The 25,588-nt window shown below is 39.0% G+C and overlaps 1 protein-coding gene across 4 annotated transcripts in view; it reads right to left on the bottom strand.

The window, feature by feature from the left end:
- Positions 1-25,588, bottom strand: part of nphp4 (nephronophthisis 4) — a 143,056-nt gene that overhangs the window by 97,893 nt on the left and 19,575 nt on the right. For all 4 annotated transcript variants that reach the window (XM_034875512.1, XM_034875515.1, XM_034875513.1 and 1 more), the window contains 4 exons: positions 21,650-21,819; positions 21,195-21,259; positions 12,716-12,865; positions 8,201-8,337 (listed from right to left, as the gene is read on the bottom strand). In XM_034875512.1, the coding sequence (XP_034731403.1) occupies positions 8,201-8,337; positions 12,716-12,865; positions 21,195-21,259; positions 21,650-21,819 (522 nt within the window). The remainder of the gene's footprint in view (positions 1-8,200; positions 8,338-12,715; positions 12,866-21,194; positions 21,260-21,649; positions 21,820-25,588) is intronic.

Here is a 25,588-nt window from a genome sequence, read left to right as displayed (position 1 = left end):
GCAGGACTCATTTGCATGCTTTTGGAGGCAGTTTGTTTCAGAGCTTTGTTAACAAAATAAACAAAAGCAACGTTTTAAGGGAAGAGATGGTGGTGTTTTTTTAATCTCACAATTAGACGAGTCACCCTAGTGTGGGCGTTGTAAAAGGGAAACTAAACATTCTGCTCAACCATTCATTTCCTGTTGGAAAACAAAGAGAAAATGTATTACAGCCAGTGCATCACTTTAATCTGTGATGGTTTCTTTCATGGCTGTTAGTCTGCAGTGCATCAAGAGCAAGCCAAAGCCAATTACAGAAGAAGAAGAAGAAGTCTACAGAAAATATAGTTTGGTGAAGTATTGTAGGGCGTAATGTTTGCTGAAGAGTGTTTGATTCCACTCCACATGAATGGTATTAACTCCACATTTTAGTCTTGTTTTATTTTGGAGGGTGTGTTTTTTTCTTTTCTTTCTTCCCTCATCTGAATTTTAATCAAAAATAAAACAACACAGAAACCTCTCAAGTACAGATGACACACACCTGGAAAGCGCAATCCTCGTCAAAGATTAAACAACAGAGATTCTCTTGGATTCAATTTACCAGTCCAACTGCTGGGGGGAGACAGTGGGTGACGGAGGGGTGAGGAGGACATATTAGTAAGCAAAATTGATATGGTTGGGGACACTGTCATTTGAATAAAATTGAACTGCTGAAAATGAAAGAAGTCATTTGGAGTGAATTTAGAAATAATAGCAGCTGGAAGAGAAATGAAGAGCAGGCGGCAGCTGCCTCATTGTGCAAGATGAAGAAAATGAGTAGATTTTTAGAGGAGGATAAATTAGTTTCTGAAGGTTATTTCTTTTGTGCTCAAAGGGCAAGAGATGAAATGAGCGTGCAAGCTCTCTTTAATAGCTTCAACTGGGACATAAAATGATTCTTGAGCCTGTAATCACTGAGTAGGGACTTCATAAATGGCCGTGACAGGGCTTAGTCGCACTGATCAATAAAAAGGTCAGAAGTCTCAATACGCTTATCTGAAACCTGAGACCTGCTACCAATACTGTAATATCCGATTCCATTCACATGGGACGCGGAAGTGCATGATCGAACAGAGACAAGAGTAACAATACTTTTGGGTTTTGGACTGCTGGTCAGACAAAAGAATTTGAAGAACATTTGCGGATGTCACCACTACGGGATAACTATGATGAGTATTTTAAAACATTTGTTGTCTATATTTTAATTGATTAGCAAAAACTTTATTAAAAAGATTTGTCCATATTGTAAATACTTTTAATCTGCAGCATAACTGATGACTATTGATCATTTTCATGCCATAACCCCGCCATCCACCACACATTTGATTTGCCCAGAATGTTCATGTTCAAAGATGAGAAACCTTCAAATCAGCATTTAGACTGCCAGAAGACTTCAAACATGTACACTACCGGTCAAAAGTTTGGAGTCACTCACACATTTCCATTGGACTCCATTATAGACAGAATCCCAGCTGAGATCAGTTGCCTTGTTTTTTTTAACCAGGGCAGCAGTTTCCAGATTACATTATGGGCTTACATAATTCCAAAAGGGTTGTTTAATGTTTTCTTAGTTAGTTTTTTAAAATAATATCAGATTAGTAAACAAAATGAGCATTTGGAACATTGGATGAATGGTTGCTGATAATGGGAAATGTAGATATTGCATTAAAGATCAGCCACCCACCCAGATCAGCTGGTATCCTGTCTATAATGGAGTGAAATGGAAATTTGTAAGTGACCCCAAACTTTTGACCGGTAGTGTAGGTGCTCTTGCTAAGAACTAATTGTTAGAACGGCCATACTTGAAGGCAAGATAATCTGAGGAGCACTTTGGTTGGAGTTTACTAGTGACGACCTAAGGCTGTGTACCAAATCCCTCCCTATTTACTACATAGTGCACTCTATGTATTTTCCACCATTTTATTTGGTTGTTTCACTGTGACATTTATGCATATTCTAAAAAATCCCAACAATGGAACGCACAAAATGGCAAGCGTTAGTCACACGTCAAAAACAATTGTGGCTTTAAAAGGAATTTGCGTTAACTCAATATTATATTATTATCGGGTTCCTTTTGACAGCCCTACTAAAAACAGGTTTGGTGCTTCATACCTCTTTCAAAGTAGATTTTCTTTTTTATTCGGCACCATAGAAGCCGTCAGCTATTCAACAGTAAGTTTTTGTGTCAGTACTTTGTGAAATCAATCTGTAGGCTGTTGTAAAAGGTAATAATAACTCTACAGATGGAAACTGTCATCTCAAGAGGTGTGTGTGTGTGTGTGTGTGTGTGTGTGTGTGTGTGTGTGTGTGTGTGTGTGAGCAACAGAGAGAGAGAGAGAGAGAGAATCCACATGAAATTATGTCCCACATGAGTTTTGTATAAACCAATTACCAAGTGAGTTACACAACTCTGGAATGTTTCTCTTTGAAAACGAGCAAATAAAAGAATCAATCTTCTCTAACTTTTTGTGACAATCACACATCTTTCACATAGTCATGCTAGAATGCTAGATGGCTGTTAACTTATCTTCATGTTTTAACCAATTGACAATTCAGCAGTCAGGACACCAACCTACACATCTGCATATATGTCAAGATGTGCGTGTGTGTGTGTGTGTGTGTTTATGTGTGTATTTGTTGCTACCCACACAGTGGATCTTAGCTCCCCCATATTGAGGGTGAGTCATCCATGGCAAGAAACAGTGGCAGCATCATTAGCATGCCGCTCTCATCCTCCCACTCCCCTACTCCTTAACAGATTTTAACTGGCACAGCGCTTCCACTGATAAATCACTGTTGGCCTATACTGCTGAAACACTCCCATAATTCACAACCAAAAATATGAAGTCAAACACACTCATTCTACTGCCTTCCTATTTCCCTCCTCATACCACTTGTCCCTAAGCACAATGTAACGTATGCCACTTTCATATTACACCACCACGAGCACATCATTAATTGGTTCCACTTGGAAAGAAACCCGTAATGCTGGTATGGTCCAACAGGACACAAACATGCTTTATCATAACCTAAAGGCAAGACACTACAGCCATGCACTATTGAATTTGAGACTGTGGGCTATTTTGCATGTCTTCTTTTAGACTAGTGGATAGAAAACATCAAAAAAAAATACACCTTTAGGTGTTTATTTTATTACACTTTGTCTATTTGCCTGCGTAAATTTCTATTGACATTTTTATTGACATGTTCCATAACAGAAACAATAACAGTGCACAGTAGTGTGACAGAAAAGCACTTTCATTGTAATGACCCCATTTTTTCTGAGCACCTGCACCCGCATTGAGAGCCCATGTTGCAGGCCCTGATGGCGTGCAATCAATGATTTTTGATCCTGGCAGTTTAATTTCTCTTTGTAGAATCAATATAGTTGATCTTATTTTATTCGGATAATAAAAAGGGTCATGCCTAAGGGAAGGGCTGAATTCCCAAGTGGTAGTTATATTTAAGATGAAAGAAGAAGAATCTCCCTTTTGTTAAACAATGCCATGTCACCGGGATGTGGGATTTTTCTTGCACTAGACTTTTAAAAACCCTTGTCACACGAGGGTTTGTGAGAAATACAAATTCCATTTACAGATCACAAAAATTGAAATTTTGCTTGAATCTTAATCAGAGACTTGGCATTTGCTGTGATAAAAGGTGCAGTGACTTCAAAAAGACTTACAATCAAAACTTGCAATAGTTCCCACTAATGATTGATGGAAGGTAATCATACGATATCAGCTCTGTGCCTCCCACAGTGTTAATAAGTGTCTCTTAGAGGTCTTTTGTTCATTTTGGTCAGATTCACTGTATACATTACTTCAACAGAGGAAAAAAGAGAAAATAAGCAGTGACTCAGACTTTTAAAGTTTATGAATCTATCTCTTCTCCTTCAACCACTGTGCACTCTGTCTCTTCTGACTTATAGGGCCTATAACCAGTCGCAGTCTATTTCGTCTAATCATTGTATCGTCAATCATTACGAAGACCTGCATTTCATGAATATTTGATGTGAGCCGAGTGCATTAAACCACATTCCTTTGCACTGCTTCAGTTACAGTGGTTACAGGTCTAATAATGATAAGGAGAAGGCACTCAGCTGGCATATTCGAAGGTGCAGCCAAACTCGGTGTCCTTAGAGAAGAATGTGCGAGACGCCTGCTATTTCAGAAATGTACAACCTCCTTTGTCTTTTTTATAGTACCACGTCCACAGGGGCAGTCCTACTTTGAGTGAGTTTTTCTTCTTTTAGGACAAATGAAAACTTCCTGGAGCTTTGTTGCCAGATTCTTTCTCCATTCATTATATCAGCCTAAGGCGTTTTGTTCTGCCTGCGGTACGGCATTGGTCCCCGCCTGTTTCTCTCCTCCTATTCATCGTCTTCTGTGTTCCCAAGTCGTTTGATCACTAATCAAGATGTTACGTCATTTCTGACAAGATCTCAGGCCCTTTGATCAAGAGGTATATATTTTATTTGATGTTTAGGTGAACTGTTGATACAGGTCATTTTAGGTGACGTTGCCTCTAGCTTCACTTGGAGAAGACAGACTTGTTAAAACAACCCTAACAATAAATAGTGGTATTTTTAAACTGGGAGGTTGAGATTGCATTCAGAAACGTTTAAAACCACAGTTCAAATTAGCCTAGTGCTCATTTAAGTGCACTATGAAGCTATGGAAAGTAGCTACAGTAGTTCATATGAAAAGCACATCAACTAGGGCACTGGCTGTATGATTTATGGGAAAGTGGACTGTAAAAAGAAGGAGTCACACTGTGGTAGTTTGTGTGCTAAAAATAGCAGTACTTATGGGGAGATTATGTGAAGACGGTATGTCAGACTAGCAGCCAGCATAAAGGATTCGTCTCATGCTGCACTGTACATTCATCCACCACCCCAATCCTCTTGATTTTTTTCACTCCATTTCTGCCTTGATACCAGTTTAAGCACAGGCATGCCAGCATGGAGTCACAAACACACACACACACACACACACACACACACACACACAGAAATATTCCCTCACACAACGGTAAAACTAAGTTGGCAGGTGAGGTGTCAGCATCACTTCCGAGACAGCTTGATGACAATCCAGCTGGAGTCACACTTTTAAAGGTCACACATAGATCACACAAACTTTCTTTCTGGGTCTGTTTCTCTCTCTCTCTCTCTCTCTCTCTCTCTCTCTCACACGCATGCACACACACACACACACCCAGCACCCTTTAATTAAAATCTGCAATCAAGCTGACTTCTGCATGTATTAACACCTCTCGCAGACATGAGAATGTCGTCACACCACTGAAGTTATAAAAGCCTGGAACATTTAACTGATCTACGCAACTTAGGCTGGTTGTGAAGACCTTCAAAGAATATCGCACAAGTAAAAATATATAATAGCTGTGATGCCAAGATGAAATAATTATTCATGCTACCATGTCACCTACCTTAGAAAAAGGAGACAAAGTTGTAGCCTCATTTCCATTGTTTGAATTTATTAGATACTGGCTCACGTACAATATATTATCAGTATTGTAAGTGCTGCCACAACCCACTACTATACTTAATTTCACAAGGGAATATCCAAACAATCCAAATGCAACACATGTGGACGTTGATAAAAATAACGGGAAATTTGTGAAACTTTCCCCAAAACTGAGGGCAGACCCAAAACACACTGGAAACATTAGACATCCCACCAGGAAGAGTAGATAAAAACTGATGTCTTTTTTAAATCAGCCATACAGTACACTTCCTTCAAGCACCACGGTTAATCTGGTGCTAGCCAGTGTTGTTTTTATTGATGCCTAAATATACTCTGACTCTGTATTTTGACAATATATTGTATGTACACTATGTACTAATAGTACTATATGTAATCCATTACAAGGGCTTCAACCATTCGCCAAAATGCAAAAGCCTGATCAGTTAAAAAAAGAGTTCGTACCTTTGGGAGTACAAAATGTGCCTCAGCAAATGTAAGGGCAAACTATTAAATTTGATTTTTGTGTGTCCATTTAATAATTAAGGCATTCATTCCTCTCTCTCTCTTTTTTTGGTCACATAATCTGCACTGGGCCCTTCCAGAGAAAATTCCTGCTTCTCTGCCATGACGGCAGTTTGTGACTCACTGCACTGGTGCATGGCAGCACGGAACATTAAGGAGGGTTGATTCTCCATGAAGTCTCCCTTATGAACATAACTAATTTGATATAGGCTTGCAAATCCCTGAAGAACTGGCTCTATCCCCAGGGGTCTGTGGGCAATTCTAGAAGGACAGCGCCCTCTAATAGGGGTCTGATGGTGGCCCGAGGCAGAGACACTTAATAATATACTAAAGTGAATTAAAGGGAATACCCTGTGGCGTATAGACCTCTAGATGTGCTACGGAACAATTTTCCGTAGCACGGAAAAGTCCTAGTTTTGTTAATCATTACGAGGATACATACAGTACATGCACACACGGTTAGATTGATATAGTCCTGCCAATAGTGTCCCAGTAGTCCACTGATCAACAGGTGGCGGTAACACTCAGAGAGATGCTACAATGTGCCATCAATGGCAGGGAAGAAGTAAACGATGTAAACAACACTGGATTTAAAATAATTGTTTTATGCACTCAATGCACTTTTAGACCTTTTAGAAGGATACATGCAATTTTCTCTGGTGAGTAACACTAAACGTGAAGATAACAATTGTTTGTTTACAAGAACACTCCACAAAGCCCCTTTAATTAATTTATTTTATTTGTGTCAGTGCACACAAATACAGCAAAAATCATAACTAATAATAACGGGACTGAACTGGAACCAATGACCAACAATATATTATGTAGGTGTGTTGGCGACAAAGAGCACATAGACCAGCATAAAAAGAATGCAAGGCCCGTACACATTCAATTATTTTGTATTTGGAGTAGCTGTAAAATGTCGTAAAATAGTCCACATTATGGCTTTTTTTTTTTCCTTTGATTTGCATTTCAAGTTTTTTTTGTGACTGTTCACAGGTAATTTAGTACTGGTCACAATTTGCTATGGGCTTGCTATGTTCTGTTGTAAATGCCTGTTTTAAATAAATATTTTTGAAATGTTTTGGGGTGAAAGCCCAATTAATCTTTTTCAATGTTCTAATATAACAACTGCTGATATTCTGTTTAAAAAAGTATAAAGAATCATAATCTTATTCTTTTGATTTTCCAAATCCACACAATTCTCAAAAGATTACTGCAATATAATTGCATAGCACTGAAATAATTATTTTTCACTGTTAACTCTACAGTAGAAACTTTCAAACACTTTAATGGCAGAGGCGTTTCAATTCTTCACTTATCCATCAAAATAAGCACGTAAGCCACCTGCGGGTAACCTAATACAAATGTTTCTGCAGTTATTCCATCTTGCTACACTTTGTATAAATGTACAAGGCAGAGGCACTAGTACCTCCCATTTTCTCCACTCAATACACTCTAAACACCCAAATGGCAGCATTGTCATATCAATTCTCCTCCCTACAAAAGACACATCTCACTTAGGCTGAAGTGAACAGATAGGGCCTGTGAAAAGCCACTGTACAAATAATTGCTCGTCCGTAGTTGCACCTGTCAAATACGGTTAACCATCTGGGTTTCTGTAGACGAGGAATAGAGAAGAGAATAGATAAGCTCCATTTAGTTTGGGAGGCAATGTTCCCTAAATTGCAGCAGCAGCTGTAAAGGGGCTTGTGCTTGCTAAAGGAAAGGAAAGTGAGATAAAGAAAGGCATCAAGCTGGAGAGAATAATCTGAGCAGAGTTGTGTCAAGGCCATCGTGGCCATCTTTAATTTGAAGGAAGGTAGTAAACAATCACCTCAGAGTCTTTCAAGATGCGTGTGAATTTATACCAAAAAATGATAAGGGGATTTGTTTTTCCCTTGTAAGCACACCATACACACTTAAAGGAAGTAGGTTGACGAACAGACATATTTGATTTACAAGTGTGATTACTTCTATATTTCCATTCACAGTGTATCTGTAGTTAATTTTTCTCAATAGAACATCCATTCTGAGATGTAGACTCACTGTGTAAGAATATGGACCAAAGGTGATTGGACGTGGTCGCACACATCTCGTGACACTGTAACTGTCCCTAATGTTTCAATGCATGGACTATCAAGGTTGCGTGTGTTATGGAAGCCTGGCCTTACTGTGTTATGACAGTCAGCATTGATCAGCTGCAGCAGCTGGCTCTCAAACTTCTCCAGGGATGGCTGGAGGGAGATGCACAGTCTGTTCAGGGTGAAGGGCAGCATTTTGAGCAGATGAGGCTTCAGCAGAGCATCTCCTGATGACAGTACAAACATAGAATCAACATATCAACAAGCCATGACATTTACATGATCATATCATATTAAGATCACTTCTGGGTCTAAAACGAGCATTCTCTTCATGTGGTCCATTAATTTTACTTTCAATTCAGAAAAGGTCTGTTTTTTTGGGGCTACTGTAGAGGAAAACGGCCATCTAGTGTAATAAATGTGTGAAACAACTTGTGAAGCATATTTTAGTATATTGCTTTGTTAAGATCCCAGACATTTTCCATCAACCCTAGGACATTTAAACTGGAACCAAAGAAGTTCTTCTAGAAACCTAAAAAGAGAGGTCAAGTGGAAAATGCATGAATTGATACATTGTAATCGCCAAGCCAAGTGTGTGTGTGTGTGTGTGTGTGTGTGTGTGTGTGTGTGTGTGTGTGCACCTTCTGAAGTGAGCTGAACTTCTCCTTGATACTTTATCAGTAGTGTCAACATCAGCGTCAAAGCATCTGTGTCGCGGAGTAAAAAGGCAGAATCGCGACACACCCCTTCCAACTTAGGCTGGATCTATCTACGGAAATGTCCTTGGTTTTCACTGTGACTGACAGACCCGAAATTGGAACAAAAAAAAAAGAAAACATTGACCAAACGCAGTCTATAGTTGCACACCCTACACGCGCAGGCTCAAGACAGCCAGAGCAAGCGCTGCAACCTCAGAAATGTTTTAGAATGCCATATTTTACAATGCTAAAATAACTGATTATTTACATGGAGTCTGGTGGGTTTAGCGAACGCAATTTGCAAACTTTTTATGTTTTAAAAAAGGATCTTAATCTTAAACAGAAAGGTTGTTAGAAATCCTTAGAAATCATTTCCATAATGTTGTCAGACACTTAGAATATGAATCTGTCTGTCAGTCTGTCTGACAGTCTGTCAGTAGCAAAACAAGCACTTTTCTGAACGTAGAAACATGCTGGACAATTAACTATTAACTAACATTGTAGCTTGCTTCGCTGCTGCCAACTGCAGCAATCCTGTTTAATACTGGATCAATGCCAAAGGAAAAAAAATTGTCAAAAGTTTTTATTATATCCGATACTCAATTAGCTGTTGCAGAAACAAGCCCAGCTTGAAGCAATAAAACAAAATCTTTCAGATAAATGTAGTTCAGTAAATAGTACAACATTTCCCTCTGAGGTGTAGTGGAGTACAAGTATGAAACAGCAGCAGGGGTGATTCTAGGATCAGACCTTTAGGGGGGCTCAGCCCCTAATGAGAACGTGGCCTACATAAGATGTTATCATATTGACATTATGCATTGATCTCTGCACACCCATTACTCTCTGTGAAATATTTCACAAACTCTTCACTCAACACATGCATCAGTAAAACAAGCGGTTCCCGAGTAATCCGGTTTTGAAATCACAACATTTCTACATGGTCTCCAAAATAATAACGTATTCTCATGTAAACTATTTATGTCAACACAGACATTTTTGTAAATTGCTTAGCCAGTGTATATCACCATAATGGTTATTATATTGTCAGATTCCAGACAATCCCACTTACTTTTATATTTATCCCACTTACAAATATGAATATATAGTTCTACTGGTATGCTTCCTAGTGACATTTATGCAGAAATATGAAGAAAAAAAAGTTATCCTTCCCGTCCAGATCAAATGCTACCGTATCTTTAAATTGCTATTAGTATTTGTCCTTTTGGTGCCTTATTTCTGTTTTGTCTGGTAAATTTAGCTAACTGTAAAGACGGCTAAAAGCTAACAGAGGTTTAACGTTACAAATGGCCGCTGTTCTGACTCGGGTGCTTGGGTCTGTTTCCCAACAGTTCAGTTAGCTGCTGTTAGCATCCTCAGTGACTGAAACCTTGCAGCTCTGGGAGACTGAGGCAGAAGACAAGGGTGTGCTAGCTATCTAAATTTCCATTAGATTAGTTGTCTATCTATACAGTTAATGATATTGATGAATTTTTGGGTTAGCCCAGAGTTGTTTGGCAGCCGTTTTTGGCAGCAAATGTTTGCAGGGTCAACTGGTCCACTCTTTGATTTTCAATTTATTTGAGTACAACTTTTGCTGGGAGACAGCAGCTCCATTGATTTTTTGTAAGCTGCCTCATGTCAATTTACTGGAATATTTACACCATACAAACAATCCAAGAAAAAAGTATTCCATTTAGATACTTGGCTTAAAGTGAATCAGAATTGATTGAAGAAAGCATCTCAGCCAATGAATGAATCCGGAAAGCCTATGAAGTCCACAATTGCCCTTTTCAAACACAACAAAGAGAAAATAGCCAGTGTGATTGTAATCTTTTCAAGAGTAATGTAGCCATCAAGTGTCTCATTGCAGCCTTTGTCTCTGGAGCGCAGAGTTGGACTGTTCTGAATTCTCCATGAATATCAAACCGGTGGCTGTGGTCTTAAAAGGAAGCTTAGGTCTGTGCTGCTCACAGCCCCAGAACATGAAGAGGATTAGCCAGCTAACCATACCTCCCACTGACTCCCAATGATTATAGCTCGGCACTTTCAGACTTCATTACATTCCCCCTTACAAACTTACTTTCTAAGTACTGCAGACATTTTCAACTTCTGATGGAACTAAGTTTCTAAATAAGGCCACTATGAAGTACCAAGATGAATGTCCTGTCTGTTATTTTAACAGTTGGAAAGAGAAGAGTGAGTAGTTGCTGAAGCATGCCATGGAAGATATCACCTGATATGTGCTGAAAGTGTTGGGTTGTCAGCTTCTGATTTCTCTAGCTTGTGTTTAAGTGACCTTTTTCTGAACTTAAACTTTTGTTTTGACAACTGAATAGGGACAACTTGTGCACGAAGTAGTGTTGCATTTCCCCCTGCTCATTTCCAGGTTCTCCTTCTTCATGAACAACATGAAATCAATGAGAGGGTTAACTTTTCCTGCTACAGATTTCCCACCGTGGTCAGAAAGCACAGGGGAGACACTTTCACTTTCACTCTCACTGTGACTCTAGAGCAGAGGTGGGTAGTAACGAGTTACATTTACTCTGTTACATTTACTTGAGTAAGTTTTTGAAAAAATGATACTTCTAGAAGTAGTTTTAAATCACTCTACTTTTACTTTTACTTGAGTAGATTTGTGAAGAATAAACCATACTCTTACTCCGCTACATTAGGCTAAAATTAGCTTGTTACTATTCTTTTTACCTCTTTGGTATTCTACGCGTCTTGTTTGTATGAATCTCATCCAGTTCTTTACAGAGCTGCACAGTAAACATATACACCCTACACATTACTGTTTCCGACAACACCAATTTTTTTGTTCTTGTCTGAAGGGATCATATATTGAACAAATGAGTGATAACAAAGGACAACAGGTAGTCTGACTAGAGTTGTGTGAATAAAAAAAACTCAAAACCCAAAATTGGTGTGATGAAGGAAAAATGACACAGGCACAGGTGAGCTGAAATTCAGATCAGGAGGGTTATAAAATAATTCTCACTTATGGCACAACTCACCAGTTTTCTCAGGTTGGAAGCATTTTCTCATTTCACACATTTAACAGCAAAAACAAGCTCTAAAAAGTTAATGACATTGCAGGGAAGGTGATTGGAAAGTCACCGAATCAACTTAGCAATACATCTGACAGTGCTGCACACAGGAAGGCTAAACATAAAACTGTAGATACCTCACACCCACTACACTCAGAGTTTAAGATGCTCAACTTAGTCGATATAGGATCCCAAGGGCCAGCTGGCACACACAGTATACAAGATTCTTTTATTCCCTATGCAATTCATGCAATGAAAGCAAAATGACCACACGAAGGAACACTTGTCATTTTATTAGATTTGCTCTCTTTTATTATTTACTTATATAATGCTACCGGCCCATTTGCACTTTTGTGTATATGTGTATACTGTATATGTGACTGCTGTATGTTTGTTGTTTTTTATGTTTTTTTTGTGTATTGGATGGACCTTGCTGTACTTAGGAGAAAGCAAAGACAAATTTCCACTGATAAAGTAAATCTAATCTATGGCAAATAATTGAATTTGTAAATTTTATCGGCTAGCCATCTACACCAACTGACAGAATTCTTATCCACTTTCCTGCTTTGTGAGTTGTTTTTTTTCCTGATCATTTATCCCTTTAGACATTAGCCCAGAGAAGATTGATGTATGCATGCTCTTTCACAACCACATGATGCTTCATACTACTGCAGTTCCACATATTCACATCTAGGAGTATCACAGCATCATTACAGTCCTCTAATTGTATCATCAGAGGCCGTCTACAGAAGTAATTGGGAGTCAAAGATCTTAAAACCTCTTAAAAGAGCATTTGTTACTGTAGGGGAGTGTATTAGTTAATCTTGGACTTTACACTTTCCCAGTTATGTGAAGTTTACCTGTTGAAGAAGCTGCAAGGCCGGGAATGTTCTCATTTCCAGATATAAGGACATTCTCTGGAAGGAGGTGCATCACAGAAACCAGCACGGGGTGGTTTTTTATCACACATTCCAAATGTGCTCCATCAATAATCTTCAGGAGGCTGCTGTCTGCAGAAACAGACATAACAAATGTATGTAGAACTGTTTTACTATTTCACATGCATTTCATGACCAACATTCATGCTACTTTGAATACAAATGAGTTAGATATAGTATTCCAACCCACCCAAAAGCAGTGAGTCACAGACAACATGAAACCCAACACGCAGACCCTTTTTCCAGATTCCATTTTGGTGTTGGTGACCTAGGTGCACTGTTCCATTACACCGGGAGCATCGTATTCCAGGGCTAAACTGAAATGACAACCCTTCAACTTGGAAAAAGCGCTCCTCCAGAAGAGCACTGCAGGGTAGATGAGGCACACAGTATGAGCAATGAGGTAGACATTGTCATCTTTCAAGCAGAAAAGTGACAACCCACAATTCCTGCCATTGACACGAAGCACAGACCATTTGGAAGGTGAACAAAGTAGTGTTTGATGCACCCTGTCCATCCATCTTTGTCCGCTTATCCGTTATCGGGTTGCGGGGAGAGCAGCTCCAGCAGGGGACCCCAAACCTCCCTTTCCCAAGCCACATTCGCCAGCTCCGACTGTGGGATCCCGAGGCGTTCCCAGGCCAGGTTGAAGATATAATCCCTCCACCTAGTCCTGGGTCTTCCCCAAGGCCTCCTGACAGCTAGAGGTGCCTGGAACACCTCCTTAGGGAGGCCTCGCCCAGGAGGCATCCTTACCAGATGTCCTAACCACCTTAACTGGCTCCTTTCGATGCAAAGGAGCAGCAGCTCTACTCCAAGCCCCTCACGAATCACTATGCTTCTCACCCTATCTCTAAGGGAGACGCCAGCCACCCTCCTGAGGAAACCCATTTTGGCCGCTTGTACTCTGGATCTTGTTCTTACTGTCATGACCCAGCCTTCATGACCATAGGTGAGGGTAGGAATGAACACTGACCGGTAGATCAAGAACTTTCCCTGCTGCCACAGCTCTCTTTTTGTCACAACGTTGAAATAAATTGAATGGAATATCCGCTGCATAACAATCATTAACTCTGACAGGGTTAGTGATTGCACCTTCAAAAGCATCAGTGACAATCAAAACATAATCACCCAAATAGGCTGTTTTGACAAGGTGACAGTGAGCCATCTGAAGGTGAGAAGTTCTAGAAAGTTGAATGGTGGTGATTTCGGAGACCATTTAAGTGCTTGGACCAGTATTCGTTCATAATTATCATGCTGAACAGCTTTTGTCTAAAAACATTAAGATTGTTGCCAATTTCCGTAAATTCATAGGAGTATGCGGAGCAATTAAATATAAATATATTCAGGTATTCACGGTTCAGCAACAAAATACTGTTTCTAAGCTTCTAACATTTTAATGGAAACCAAAGAGAGTTTATACAGAAGGCTTGCCATCTATCTGGCTTTAAGTTGTGTGGAAAAAATATTCATTTCCAGCAGGATAATCACCCTAAAAGTACATCAATGCAATGCCAGGTATGTTTGAAGTCCAAGGAAAAGCAGGGATATCTGACTGTAAAGCTTTCCCTCCACAGTCACCAAACATAAACCCCCAAACATTTTAGGGAAAATGTGAAACTAGAAAAGATGAGACACACTGTAAGACACAAGAAACTATTGGATCTTCCCAAAGAGTGCTTGAATATTGGGATTTTTTGAAAATCAGCAAACACTTTGACACCCGGGTTCAGGTTCAAGCTGTGATCAACATAAAATGATGGACAGACCAAATATTAAGAGTTAATGATGTTCAATGAATAAGTAAATGCACTGTCAAATTAAACAATCTGGAGGAAAAAAAATTTAATAAAGATGTGTTTATTGTCCCTTTATCCTCATTTCACCAGCTAAGAGTTTTACTTTAAAGAACATTGTTGGATAAAAGACCCTGGATTGTTACAAATGACCAGCCAACAAAGCTCAAATTATGGTTGTTTGCCCATTACTGTCCATGTAAGTATATATGGCCTTTTATGTACAGCAGAAAACCAAAGTACCAAAGTATAACCATCAAAATATGCAGCTACAGCATCACAGTTCTACTAAAAACTACCCGACAACCCACAGTTTGGAGATATTACACAAGAGCAGTTTTCTCAATAAACTCAAAGTATCAGCTTTTAAACATCAGTGCTTTTTTCTAACTGCCTGACAAACTTGGCCTACAAGAAAAACAAGTTTAACACCTGGAGTATACTGAAGAAAAAAAGTCTAGACTTCCAGGAAGAATGCAATTTGTTCAGATGTTGCCCAATGGTAGCTTCACAAGAAAATTCTATTTTTTTTAAATGATTTAATACATGAAGTTGCACTTTGAAACAAACTGGTAAATCCATGACCCCTAACATAGTGATGCTACTATGTTAGTATGCATTCTTCAGAACCACAGAAGTAAACGTTTGTAATATTTTTACCAAGAAAATTAAAGCAGCAAACGTTGGGATCGACTGAATAGTAGGACTGATGAGTTAACAGGAAAGATGGGTTGAATGTCCAATTCTGCTTTAGACAGCTTTTCATCAATTTCCAGGGCCGAACCAGTGCCTTTATCTTTAAAGTCAATAAAAGGGGATTGAGAATGAAAGAAGATGATGGAGAACTGTATATCGCTGTGTTGTCCTCCCCTCCCTGTCCATGATTCATCCCAGCAAAACCCTTTAACTCTCTCTAACAGTTAACTGACTACAAAAAAGTGCTTATGTCTAAAGATTTTTAAAAAAAAATGGAAAAATGGTTTTGCGATATCTCTGCCGTTGCAGCACAGCTTTAACTCTGTTCTACAAACATTTTCACTGGTGACAGCAGCTATCGTTGAAAAGGTGTTTCTCACGATGAAACAGAAAAACGTAGGGTGGGTTTGAAGGGAGAAAAAAAGGAGGGGTGAAATCAAGCATAGAACTTTCTTGACCCAGATGGTGCCCAGGTGTCAGCAACTTTTATTCATCATTTATTTTGTGTTATTCATTATACATCAAGCTTGGGTTTCAGTCAGATGTTATGCTAAGATTAGAAAACTACCCCAAATTTTCCTTACAGCGGTGGTGTGTTACCTCTGAGTCAGTTGAGCAGCAACTTGGCAAAAGATGTGAAACCAAGTAAAGGGGGGGGAAAAGAAAAGAAATGGCTCAACATCACACAAACAGAGGCAGTGGTTCTGGGAGATGGTTGAGTGTGGAAGAAGAAAGTAATAAAGATGAAAACAAATGGAGGGATTTTTGAGAGAAGGTTTTACACAGGCGTTGTAAGGATTCCTTAAATTTGCTGCTTAAGATACGTACACAGTAGCACACAGATCTTGGACTATATCAGTGAGTCGGTGTCTGCTAGCTGGTGGAAATGTTGTTGGAAGGTTCTTTGGGAAATAATTCAGCAAAAAAGGTTTGAAGAACTGGGTATAGTTTGAATCAATACTGTTCTATATCAATTAGGGGTGCATGATATATTGACTTAATATTGTTATTGCAATGTCACATTGCACAACATCATATATCATCAAGTGTCACAATAAGTATGCAATATTTTGTGGAGCGATGCATTTGGCTTCGTTGTATTGATTTAGAGCCCGCTTGAAACGCTATAATGATCATGTTTCATTGGCCCGTCACTTTCACATGTTAGTGCATGTTGGCGCACGGGACCACTACGTGATAAACCCCATGAAGCCTACGACGTGACGTACATATTTCAACAGAGTGACAGTGTAAAAGAAGAAACTACAACAAAGAGACAACAAAACGGAACAAATCATGACTGCATGATACTACCCCAACAAAAACCTGTTGCAGTTAATGCGCCAGAGCTAGCCAAACAAGCCTCGCTAGCAAGCTTTTTTTATGACAAGATCCTTAAAGAGACATTTCAAAATTACCAACGCTATCACGTATTATTTGGCCAATGATATAATGGCCATCCACACAGTAAATAAAAAAAAGGCTTCCAGAATTTTCTGAATGAATTAGACAAAGGGTACCAAATCTCATCCCACATCTATTTCTCCCATGTAGCTATCCCGCGACTTTATGAAAGACGGTGCAGGCAGAGTTTGGAGTTGGATAGATTGAATATTTATACTACATATATAAGTCTCACGGTGCACTATATTGTTATGAATCTATGAATATTGTTACGATGCGTTTTCCAGTAACTTTAGTAATTACACATGTTTAAAAAATAATGACATTCATATTGATATCTTAATATATAATTAATATCGCAATATGCCATTTTGTCAATATCTGTTAAAATATTGTAAAACAGAGTTCTCCCCTGCTCAATATGAGCCTAAAGTGGAACATATTCCAGGTGGAGGAGCCACAACAGGGCTAAGACGTTGTTTAACTTCCTCAGGGTTTGTTGAAAGTTTGAATTTCACCCATATAGCAATAAAGCTGGGCGTAGGTGGAGAAAACAAACACTTACGTGGGTTGACTTTGAGTCAGATATGCAGGGCAAACCCTTTCTAAAAAGGCACCAGCAACCCTCTTTATCTTAGCCTCAGAGATGCTTTTTGTTAAATCAGTAAGAAAATTTGTCACGGCACTACCTTTCTGTCCCCCACACGAAGACATACACACAGTAAATTGATGCATCCGTGGTGTTGCTTCAAATTAAGATGTGCTAATGTGAACACAATGTACCATCTGTTTGTCCTCTCATCACACTAAGAGGGCCCCAGAGCAGCGTTCCTTCCTTCTAATTCCTTTTTTTCTTTGCTGTACTCCTTCCATTCCACTTAGTTGGTTGAGAGAAGAAGCTTAGATCAAGCCAATGAGCTTACTGCCTGCCTTCGTGCTTGTTTCCTCCTTCCTTTTTGCCTCCCTTCCTCTAAGACTTTCAAAAGCCCCAAGGCAACTTCCTTTCCTCTATCTTCTCTCCTTTTCCCATTTCCTGCCTCTTGACCCTGACTCCGGCTCTGGAAAATAAGAAGCTTTAACTTCTCTGTCACTACCACTGGATTTCTTTCTCCTCTAGTTTCACTGCTCCTTTTTCTGTTTCAATTACTGACTGTCTTGACTCTAATTTATATTTTAGCATTTGGGTTTCTTTTGGTCCAATTTCTATTTCATTGGTTAAAGCTGTGTTTAACGTAAGGAGCAAACTTACAAACTGAAAAGTTTGTAAGTTTCAGAAACTTTTTTTTTTTAAATCTAATCTATCCATGTAATTATGTAATATAGTGACTTACATTTAAAACATGACAATCATAACATTAAACAGCTATTAAAATGTCTACTCGACAAACCCTTTCTACTTTCCTCCTTACTTCTTTCTCTTCGTCCTGTATTTATGTTTCTCTTTCCAGTTCTATCCATTCATTAGCCCACGCCAGATGAAGGGCCCCCCCCCCCCCCCCTTCATCTGGTGGTATCATCTTGTCCCCCACAAATGTTTTAGCAAACAACTGTGTGCACTTATTAATTTGGTCGTGAAAGAAGGACCTTTGTCCCTTTTGCCCTCCTTTGTCATTGGCTATATAAAAACTAAGAGCACTGTCAAACCGGTTGACAGGTTGATAGGCTGACATAACATTTCAGAGCTAAATTATTATACCTGTTTAGATTTTGTACAAACATTTATGGTCACCGCAGAATGAATCACAACTTAAGTATACCCCTGACTTTTTTTATCTAATGCCCATTTTAGGTCAAAGTCGTCAAGAAACTTTGTGATGGCAATATTTGATTTAACATTGATTGATTCCTGATTGCTTTCTTAGAATCTGAGTTACCACAACGCTATACGGTATACTCTCTCTTTCCATTCATCTGTCTTTATTCCCACTGTGAAAGGGAACCTAGTGACACAATTTCAAAAAAATAACATATCGCATGTATCTTTTGCGGCGAGGTTGCCATGCAGCAAACAATTCTCAGTGGAGTGTGAAGACAAAGACCAGCAGACAGAATGCTGACCTACTCGTGTATTCCAGAGGACAGTACAATTACTGGCCTTGGAACGGAAAATAAGCTCCATTGTGTAAATGACATGGCCGAGGTTTGTTTGCTATTCTTATACTACCAGACCAGGAAAGTTCATACAGTATTGACACAATATACACAGTGCTAAATATGTAATAGGAAGCACTTTTAAAGCACTAAGGCACAAGGGGACAAACACAAGCTCATGTTAGTCAACAGCCTGGCAATCAATATAAACTTCTCTCAACAGGTTTTTCACAATACAAAAGCAACAAAATGTGTCAAAGTTGTTTTGGCCTTGGTCGTGAAATTCCGAAAAATCCAGATCTACTGTTTGTCACACTACAAAATCACAAAACAGAGCCTTACTGAAGAGTGCTCTGCCTGGCCTCAAGCTGTACTGTATGAATGAGGCTTTCTCAGACAGACTGTGGGTCCTTCAGATCATGTTTACACCAACATTTTACGCTGCATAAAAAAACAGCCTGAAAACAGTGGACTCAGCGGGGATCCCATCGCAGAGGGATCTTTTTGGTTCGCATTATGTGTTCTTTTCATTACCTGGAACATCATTCCGACTCAAACGCACAATTGTGTTTCACACCACGATATTTTCAGTCTTGGTGTGTTCATAGGATGCCATTTGGTATTTGTGATTGGTTGCCAACATTTGAGCTCTTGCATAACATGAGCCAGTCTGAGGGCAGACACCCAAGAAGAGAAAGGGAGAGTAAAGATTACCTGTGTGTGAGTGGAATGCTGCAGTTGAATGCAAAGAGAAATGTGTTGTTGAGTGATGAATTGGGAATTATAACCCTCATCCCAGGCATATTTTGGTTTAGTTTCTGTCTTCATCAATTTGTTAACCTAAATGAACTGAAAATAACCAAGCTGTGTGTCCGGATGTAGACATGAGAAGAAAACCGGAGCAAGCCGGCCCAGCCACACAGTCGGGTTTTTGGACTATATCTTTGCCATCAGCTTGTTTTAGGGCTATAAGGAAGCATGACAATGGTGGGTGATGATTGCTATCCGTGGAATATGGTAGAAATACAGCCGTTTATAGTTTCAATTAAATTACTTTTTACAATTCAACTTTTAACCCCAACTTCATTTGCATCACATTGAGAGTTAATGAAGATATTATTCCTATCCTGAGCAACAGTATTTTTCCAAAAAAAAGTTGGGGAAACTGAATAAAGTTGAATTTGTAATAAATGAAGGATGAAATCAATGTCAGCCTCCAGGGCATGTTTTCTCATTATAATTATTTCACACAATCAGACATTAATGACCACCATAAGGAAATATACTTATTTGACTTAAGCACAGAGCAGTTATGGATACTTGAGAATTCACACTCAAAATGCTTCACAGGAAGCATCAGATAGAAGGACTGTGTGCCATGCTGTCACAGTAGATGAGACTGAAAGTGAGTGAAAAAAAACGGCCATATGAGCAACAGCAATATGTCCCTTAAAAAATGTTTTGTTCCATTAAACAACAGGCATGTGGTTAATTATTCAGCAAGTATAAGAGTCTGTTTGAGAGAAGGTTTTCTAATATTCATGGGACATGATAGCCAAGACAGGAACTCTGGCTCTCACTGGGCACAGTGTTATTCATACTGTGAGGCACTACAAGGTTTTGTAATTCATAGCCTTGGTTTTTATTCCAAGCAAAGACATATCTAGACCAGTACTGAGCTTCAGTAGCAAACTCAACAATTCAAAAAAAACTCTCAAATTCTAAACTAACAGAAGTCTAATCTTCAAAGATAATTCTATAATAGTTCTGAATTCCCCCAAAGCAACTCACAAAGCAAGAAGAATAACCAAACTATCAACCATCAGCAGGGAGGTCCACCGATATATTTATTCATTCAATAACTTAATTTACTAGTACCTATATGTAATTGTTAGTTATCATGCAGAGTGCTAGGGTGTTTAAAATCACTCAGAGAGATTTTGACACAATTTGCAAAAGAAAAAAGAACACTTTAGCTAAAACGTAATCTACCAAAACCACCCAAACTGGCCCGATAAGAAAATATGATGGTCAATAACACATTGGCCCTGGCTAACTGGGAATACTTTTATTTCATGCAAAACACAAGGGGCAAGGTTTTGTTTGCTTCAAATATGTGGCTGTCCGTCTTTAATCCCTTAAGACTTCTGAATCATTGGTTCGATATTACATAGTGGAACAGCTCAGCTTGTTATAACATGGCAAACAATAGAACTGAGGGGTGGCACTGCACCCTTTATTGTCGACAGTGTTGTGTCATTGGGTGTAGCTAAAGATGACGTGGTATAAAAATGAATACTGCTCACATGTAATGTATCCCTCTCAGCTTTATTACTCCACGGATAAATACCTAAAGTTAACAGGCCTGATAAAAACTTACAAAACATAGTATAAGTATATAAAATGGTCCTTACAATCAACCATGTCCTTTAGGTGGGGATGGAGGAGGCTTCTTGGTGATCCGTTGTGTAGATTCAGCCTAGAAAACAAATTGAAACCAACCTAAATGACGAAGGAATGAATGAATGAATGCATGAATGAAGCTGCAATAGTTGCCAATTTTACAAAAGCATGTGTCTAATGTTTAATTCTACAACTATGTCAGCAACTGGGGTCTCTTAATCAGAATAGCTGTCCGACCTCCCTCTAAATCCTGCAGCAGACGAAAAGAATGCAGACAAAAATGCAATTACTATGGCTTTGCTAAATATTATTGCAAGGGTTTAACAGGTATATAAAACAATCTAGCAGCCAAGGGGATGACATTAAAGCAGCAACCCCACACCACAGTCAAACCTGTCCTTCAACTATCTCATCATTAGAAACCTAATTAATACCTGGCTAGTGCCATCAACATTGGGCTAATCACCTTCTGTCCCCATCAGCAGCCTGAGCCTCTGGCCTGTTGGTAAAGAGCTCCAGGACAGTGAAGCCTCGCCCCAGGGCCTGCTGGGAGCTGCCTGGCCTTGGTGACGACGACACCAGTTCCAGAACTAACACCACACTGGGCAACCGCAGAGACGTATGGAAGTACAGGACCTACAGAACCACACAACACATGGAGTGAAGAAAGACATTGTTATGACGTAACCTAACAAGACGCTATCAATCCTACATCTCTGATTTGTTCAGATTACAGCTTGGATTTTATCTAATGGCAATGTAAGTGATCTAAACTGTAGAATGGCATCTGCGGGTCATAGCAGCTTTTAAAATCTTAAAATGGTATCATTGTACAATATAACACTGATATTTAGCTCTGTTAACACACTGTCAAGATTGTGTTCTGTTAAAAGTTGGATTGACAGCTGTTACACCAGCCCACAACAAACAGCACTAAACAGGCTAATAGCACCAGGGTTTGTTTTACCCTAACCAAACCAGTTATGTGTTAAAGTGTATAAAACATCTTAAAATAAATTGGAAAAAAAATATTTTGTTATTAATCATATTATGCCTTGCTCTAAAGTATTTTGTAAAATGTAGTCAACAGATGGTGCAGTCCGGAAATAGTCAAATTAAAAACATCATATGCACATAGTATTGGGCCCTTGGTCCAGGGACACTGAGAACGAAGGGCTGAAAACAACACAAAGATAGCACTAATCACCAAAATTTAAAAGAACAAAAGAAGAACTGCTACCACCGTACCACATACCTATATCATGATATTCATGTATTCCAGATGACTGGTATCCTGAATTAACTGAATTTGGCTCCAAAATGGCCACATAATTTAGTAACAAATCTTATAATATATATTTCATTATTTCAATCATAATTCTTCGATCATTGTGAAAAAGCTGCTGCTAGCGACTGCTACCACAGCAGAAAAAACTACTTGCATGAATGGACTATAATGAAAGCGACAAATCTGATTATCTATTAATTCGGACTGAGTGAAGTGAAACCAAAGGGAAGTTATTATAAATCAAACAACTTGTTGGATTGTTTCCTGATTTAGAAAGATTAACAAAACCCTTTCTTTCATCCCATGGTTGTGCGTCAATCTCCATATGGCAGATCTCCTAAAGGAAGGAGCCTAAAATCCAGCATACCTGACTGAAGAGTGTGAGGTTGTATGTATGAGGATAGTCTTTAGGATTATGTGGGGGGGTGTGACCTCACTATTTTTACACAATTTCAGAGGAAGACAGTCAAGCCTTTTGGGAGCCTGTAGTACGTGCCAAGTAGGTGCAATTGTTTACAGACTCTGATCTGCCCTTCAAATTGGAAATAATAGCCTACCTACAGCCAAACTACACTAATTTACATGCCCAAAGGCCTCAATATGATAAAGAGACCCACATATTCTCTGTGATCCATTGGTCCCTGAGCCCAATAAAGCCTGTTATTTTTCAAAGCCATAAAGAAGAACATGACAGTGTCACCAGAAAAAAACAATGTGATAAGTAGACATCAGCTACCAATCCAGAAATACAGAGCCAATTTCTCCCAGCCCACAATGGCAGAGCCTGTTCATATTCAACCACAGCTATCAGCCACCACAGAGCACTACATTCAAATTCAAAACTTCTGAGGCATTCCATTTCCCCCACATCAGTATTTTATCTATGTGCATGGTGAGTTTACATGACTAGTTTCCCAAATACAAACACTGCTGAATACAAATGGGAAACATGGGAGGCAAAGATACTTGTCCATCCATAACTTGGTTTTCTGTTTGCTTGTATTCAAATATTTACTGGACTTTGCCTTGCCAACAAGAATGTGGAGTTTCACAAAATAGCTCAAATAAAATAAAAGTCTCCGGCACGAGGTGATTTAACTTTAACATGTTTGTGAAGGCTTTATCAATACAGGCGATGACACAGAATGCGATAAGTACCAATGGTGACTGGTAACTCAACATAGAGGCTCTGAATTTGTGAGGAATCACTTAAACAGAAAACTTTTTTTTTTTTTTTAAACTTAACACAATATCTCTGTTCTAATCTTGACAAATTGTTTAATAATGGCAATGCACATTTTCTGGTAGTGAGCATTTATTCTGTGTGCTTGCTCAGCTGGAATTCAGACAGACATGAGAGCAGCAGCAAACCCTGCCTGAGCTGAGAAAGTAAAAATATCCCCTATCCCAAGATGCATGTCATTCAGTATTCATGGACTGAAAACTTTACTTTCACTAAGTTTATTTGTGTATTCATTTATTTCCCTCCAACCTTAACTCGCAAATCAAAGTCTCATCTGTGACTGAACTTCTCTTGAACTTATCCCAAGCTGTATAAACAAGACATTGTTTTATATATAATATTCCATATTTTCTATGATGTTCATCCAAGTTCCCTCTCTCTGTATTAATGTGGGATTTGCATTGTGGTCAAAGACGTAGTCCCCAGTCTCAGAGCAATCCAAACGTGGACACTGTTCATAACGGATTTCCAATTCAGAGGTAGAATTTCTTTTATCTGCCTCACTGCTTTGATGTACCTCCAAATTGATTCTGTGCCCATCTCAGGAAAAAAATAAAAATAAACACTATGTCCCCACAGAGCAAATATCTCCCTTAGTCAATTTGCAATCATTCTGACTGGATGTAGTCAATGCTCAAGAAAAACAGCCATGACTTGTTAGGAATATTTTGAGACAGACAAGCTGAACTAGGGATAAAATAGTGTCAAATGTTCGGAATAAATGTTTGTACCTAGATTTATTATACATGAGCTGATTTGTAGAAATTTTCTGCAATGGTACAACATGCTTTAGCTGCCCCTTGTCCCCCTCACAGGGCCTTTTTCATACATTTTTCCTAAACTAATTCTCAGATGGAAGCTTTCTTAGATTTAATGGACTTTACATTCAAATATTCAACACTGATACTTACTTCAGTTTGCCTAAGTAAAGCTCCAAATTTGTACCATTTCAAGACTAACATAATTGACTACACTTTTCCCCCAGAACTTCACGTTAAGGCAATGTTATGAGATCTCGCTCTTTCCTGACTCCACGGGAGCACTGGGGGACGTCATTGAGAAAACAGCTTGCATCGGCAGCAATGCCAGGCGCAGCATATGTCGGACCTAATGAGAGGTTATACTGCACAGCGACTGTCAAAAAGCAGTAATCGATTCTCACAGGGGTAAATTTCCCCCAAACACACACACACATACATACATACACACACACACAACTTGAGTAAAGAGGGGAGAACAGCAAGAGGATGACATTAAAACATCATCAGCACAGAGGCATGTAGCTTGAAGTCCCTGTCACTACCAACAAGCAGTCTGTCTGCAGTTTCTGGGTTTGGAGACCCTTTAGTGGGTGACAGAGACCAAGGGAAATGGAAGCGTGGGGGAGCTGTTTGATAGGTTGGTATTTATGCATGAAAGTGTTCAAATAATCAGAATATAATGTGCATGTTAAATTCAATGGGGTTAAGATCATGAAAGAAACAATGAAGGATAAGTTTAGAACCATGCTATCATGACAGAATAATGTGATCGCTCCACAAGATTTGGCTGTCAGCAGTTTGACGGGGATCTCAGAGGAATTTTCCCAGGTAAAGAAACAGCCAACCACGTTTTCACCTTTGCCATGATTAGCATTGTTAGTGTTTATTTACAAAATGTTTTTGTATATACATTATTTACTATGCATGTCCTATATTTAGAGTAGGTCCTATAGCAGTAAATTGAATGTTAGACTGTATCTCAACTATGATAAAAAGGGAGGATTGATAGGCTGGTATTTATGCATAAAAGCGTTCAAATGTATTTAACAATTTACAGGGAGCTTTCAGAGCAGAGTCAGCATGAAGTGGACACTAGGTTGCAGGAATAGATCG

The sequence above is a fragment of the Etheostoma cragini genome, chromosome 7, assembly GCF_013103735.1.
Source record: "Etheostoma cragini isolate CJK2018 chromosome 7, CSU_Ecrag_1.0, whole genome shotgun sequence".
NCBI classification, from domain to species: domain Eukaryota; kingdom Metazoa; phylum Chordata; class Actinopteri; order Perciformes; family Percidae; genus Etheostoma; species Etheostoma cragini.
The sequence above is the reverse complement of the archived record's forward strand: the minus strand, read 5'-3'. Positions and strand labels throughout refer to the sequence as shown.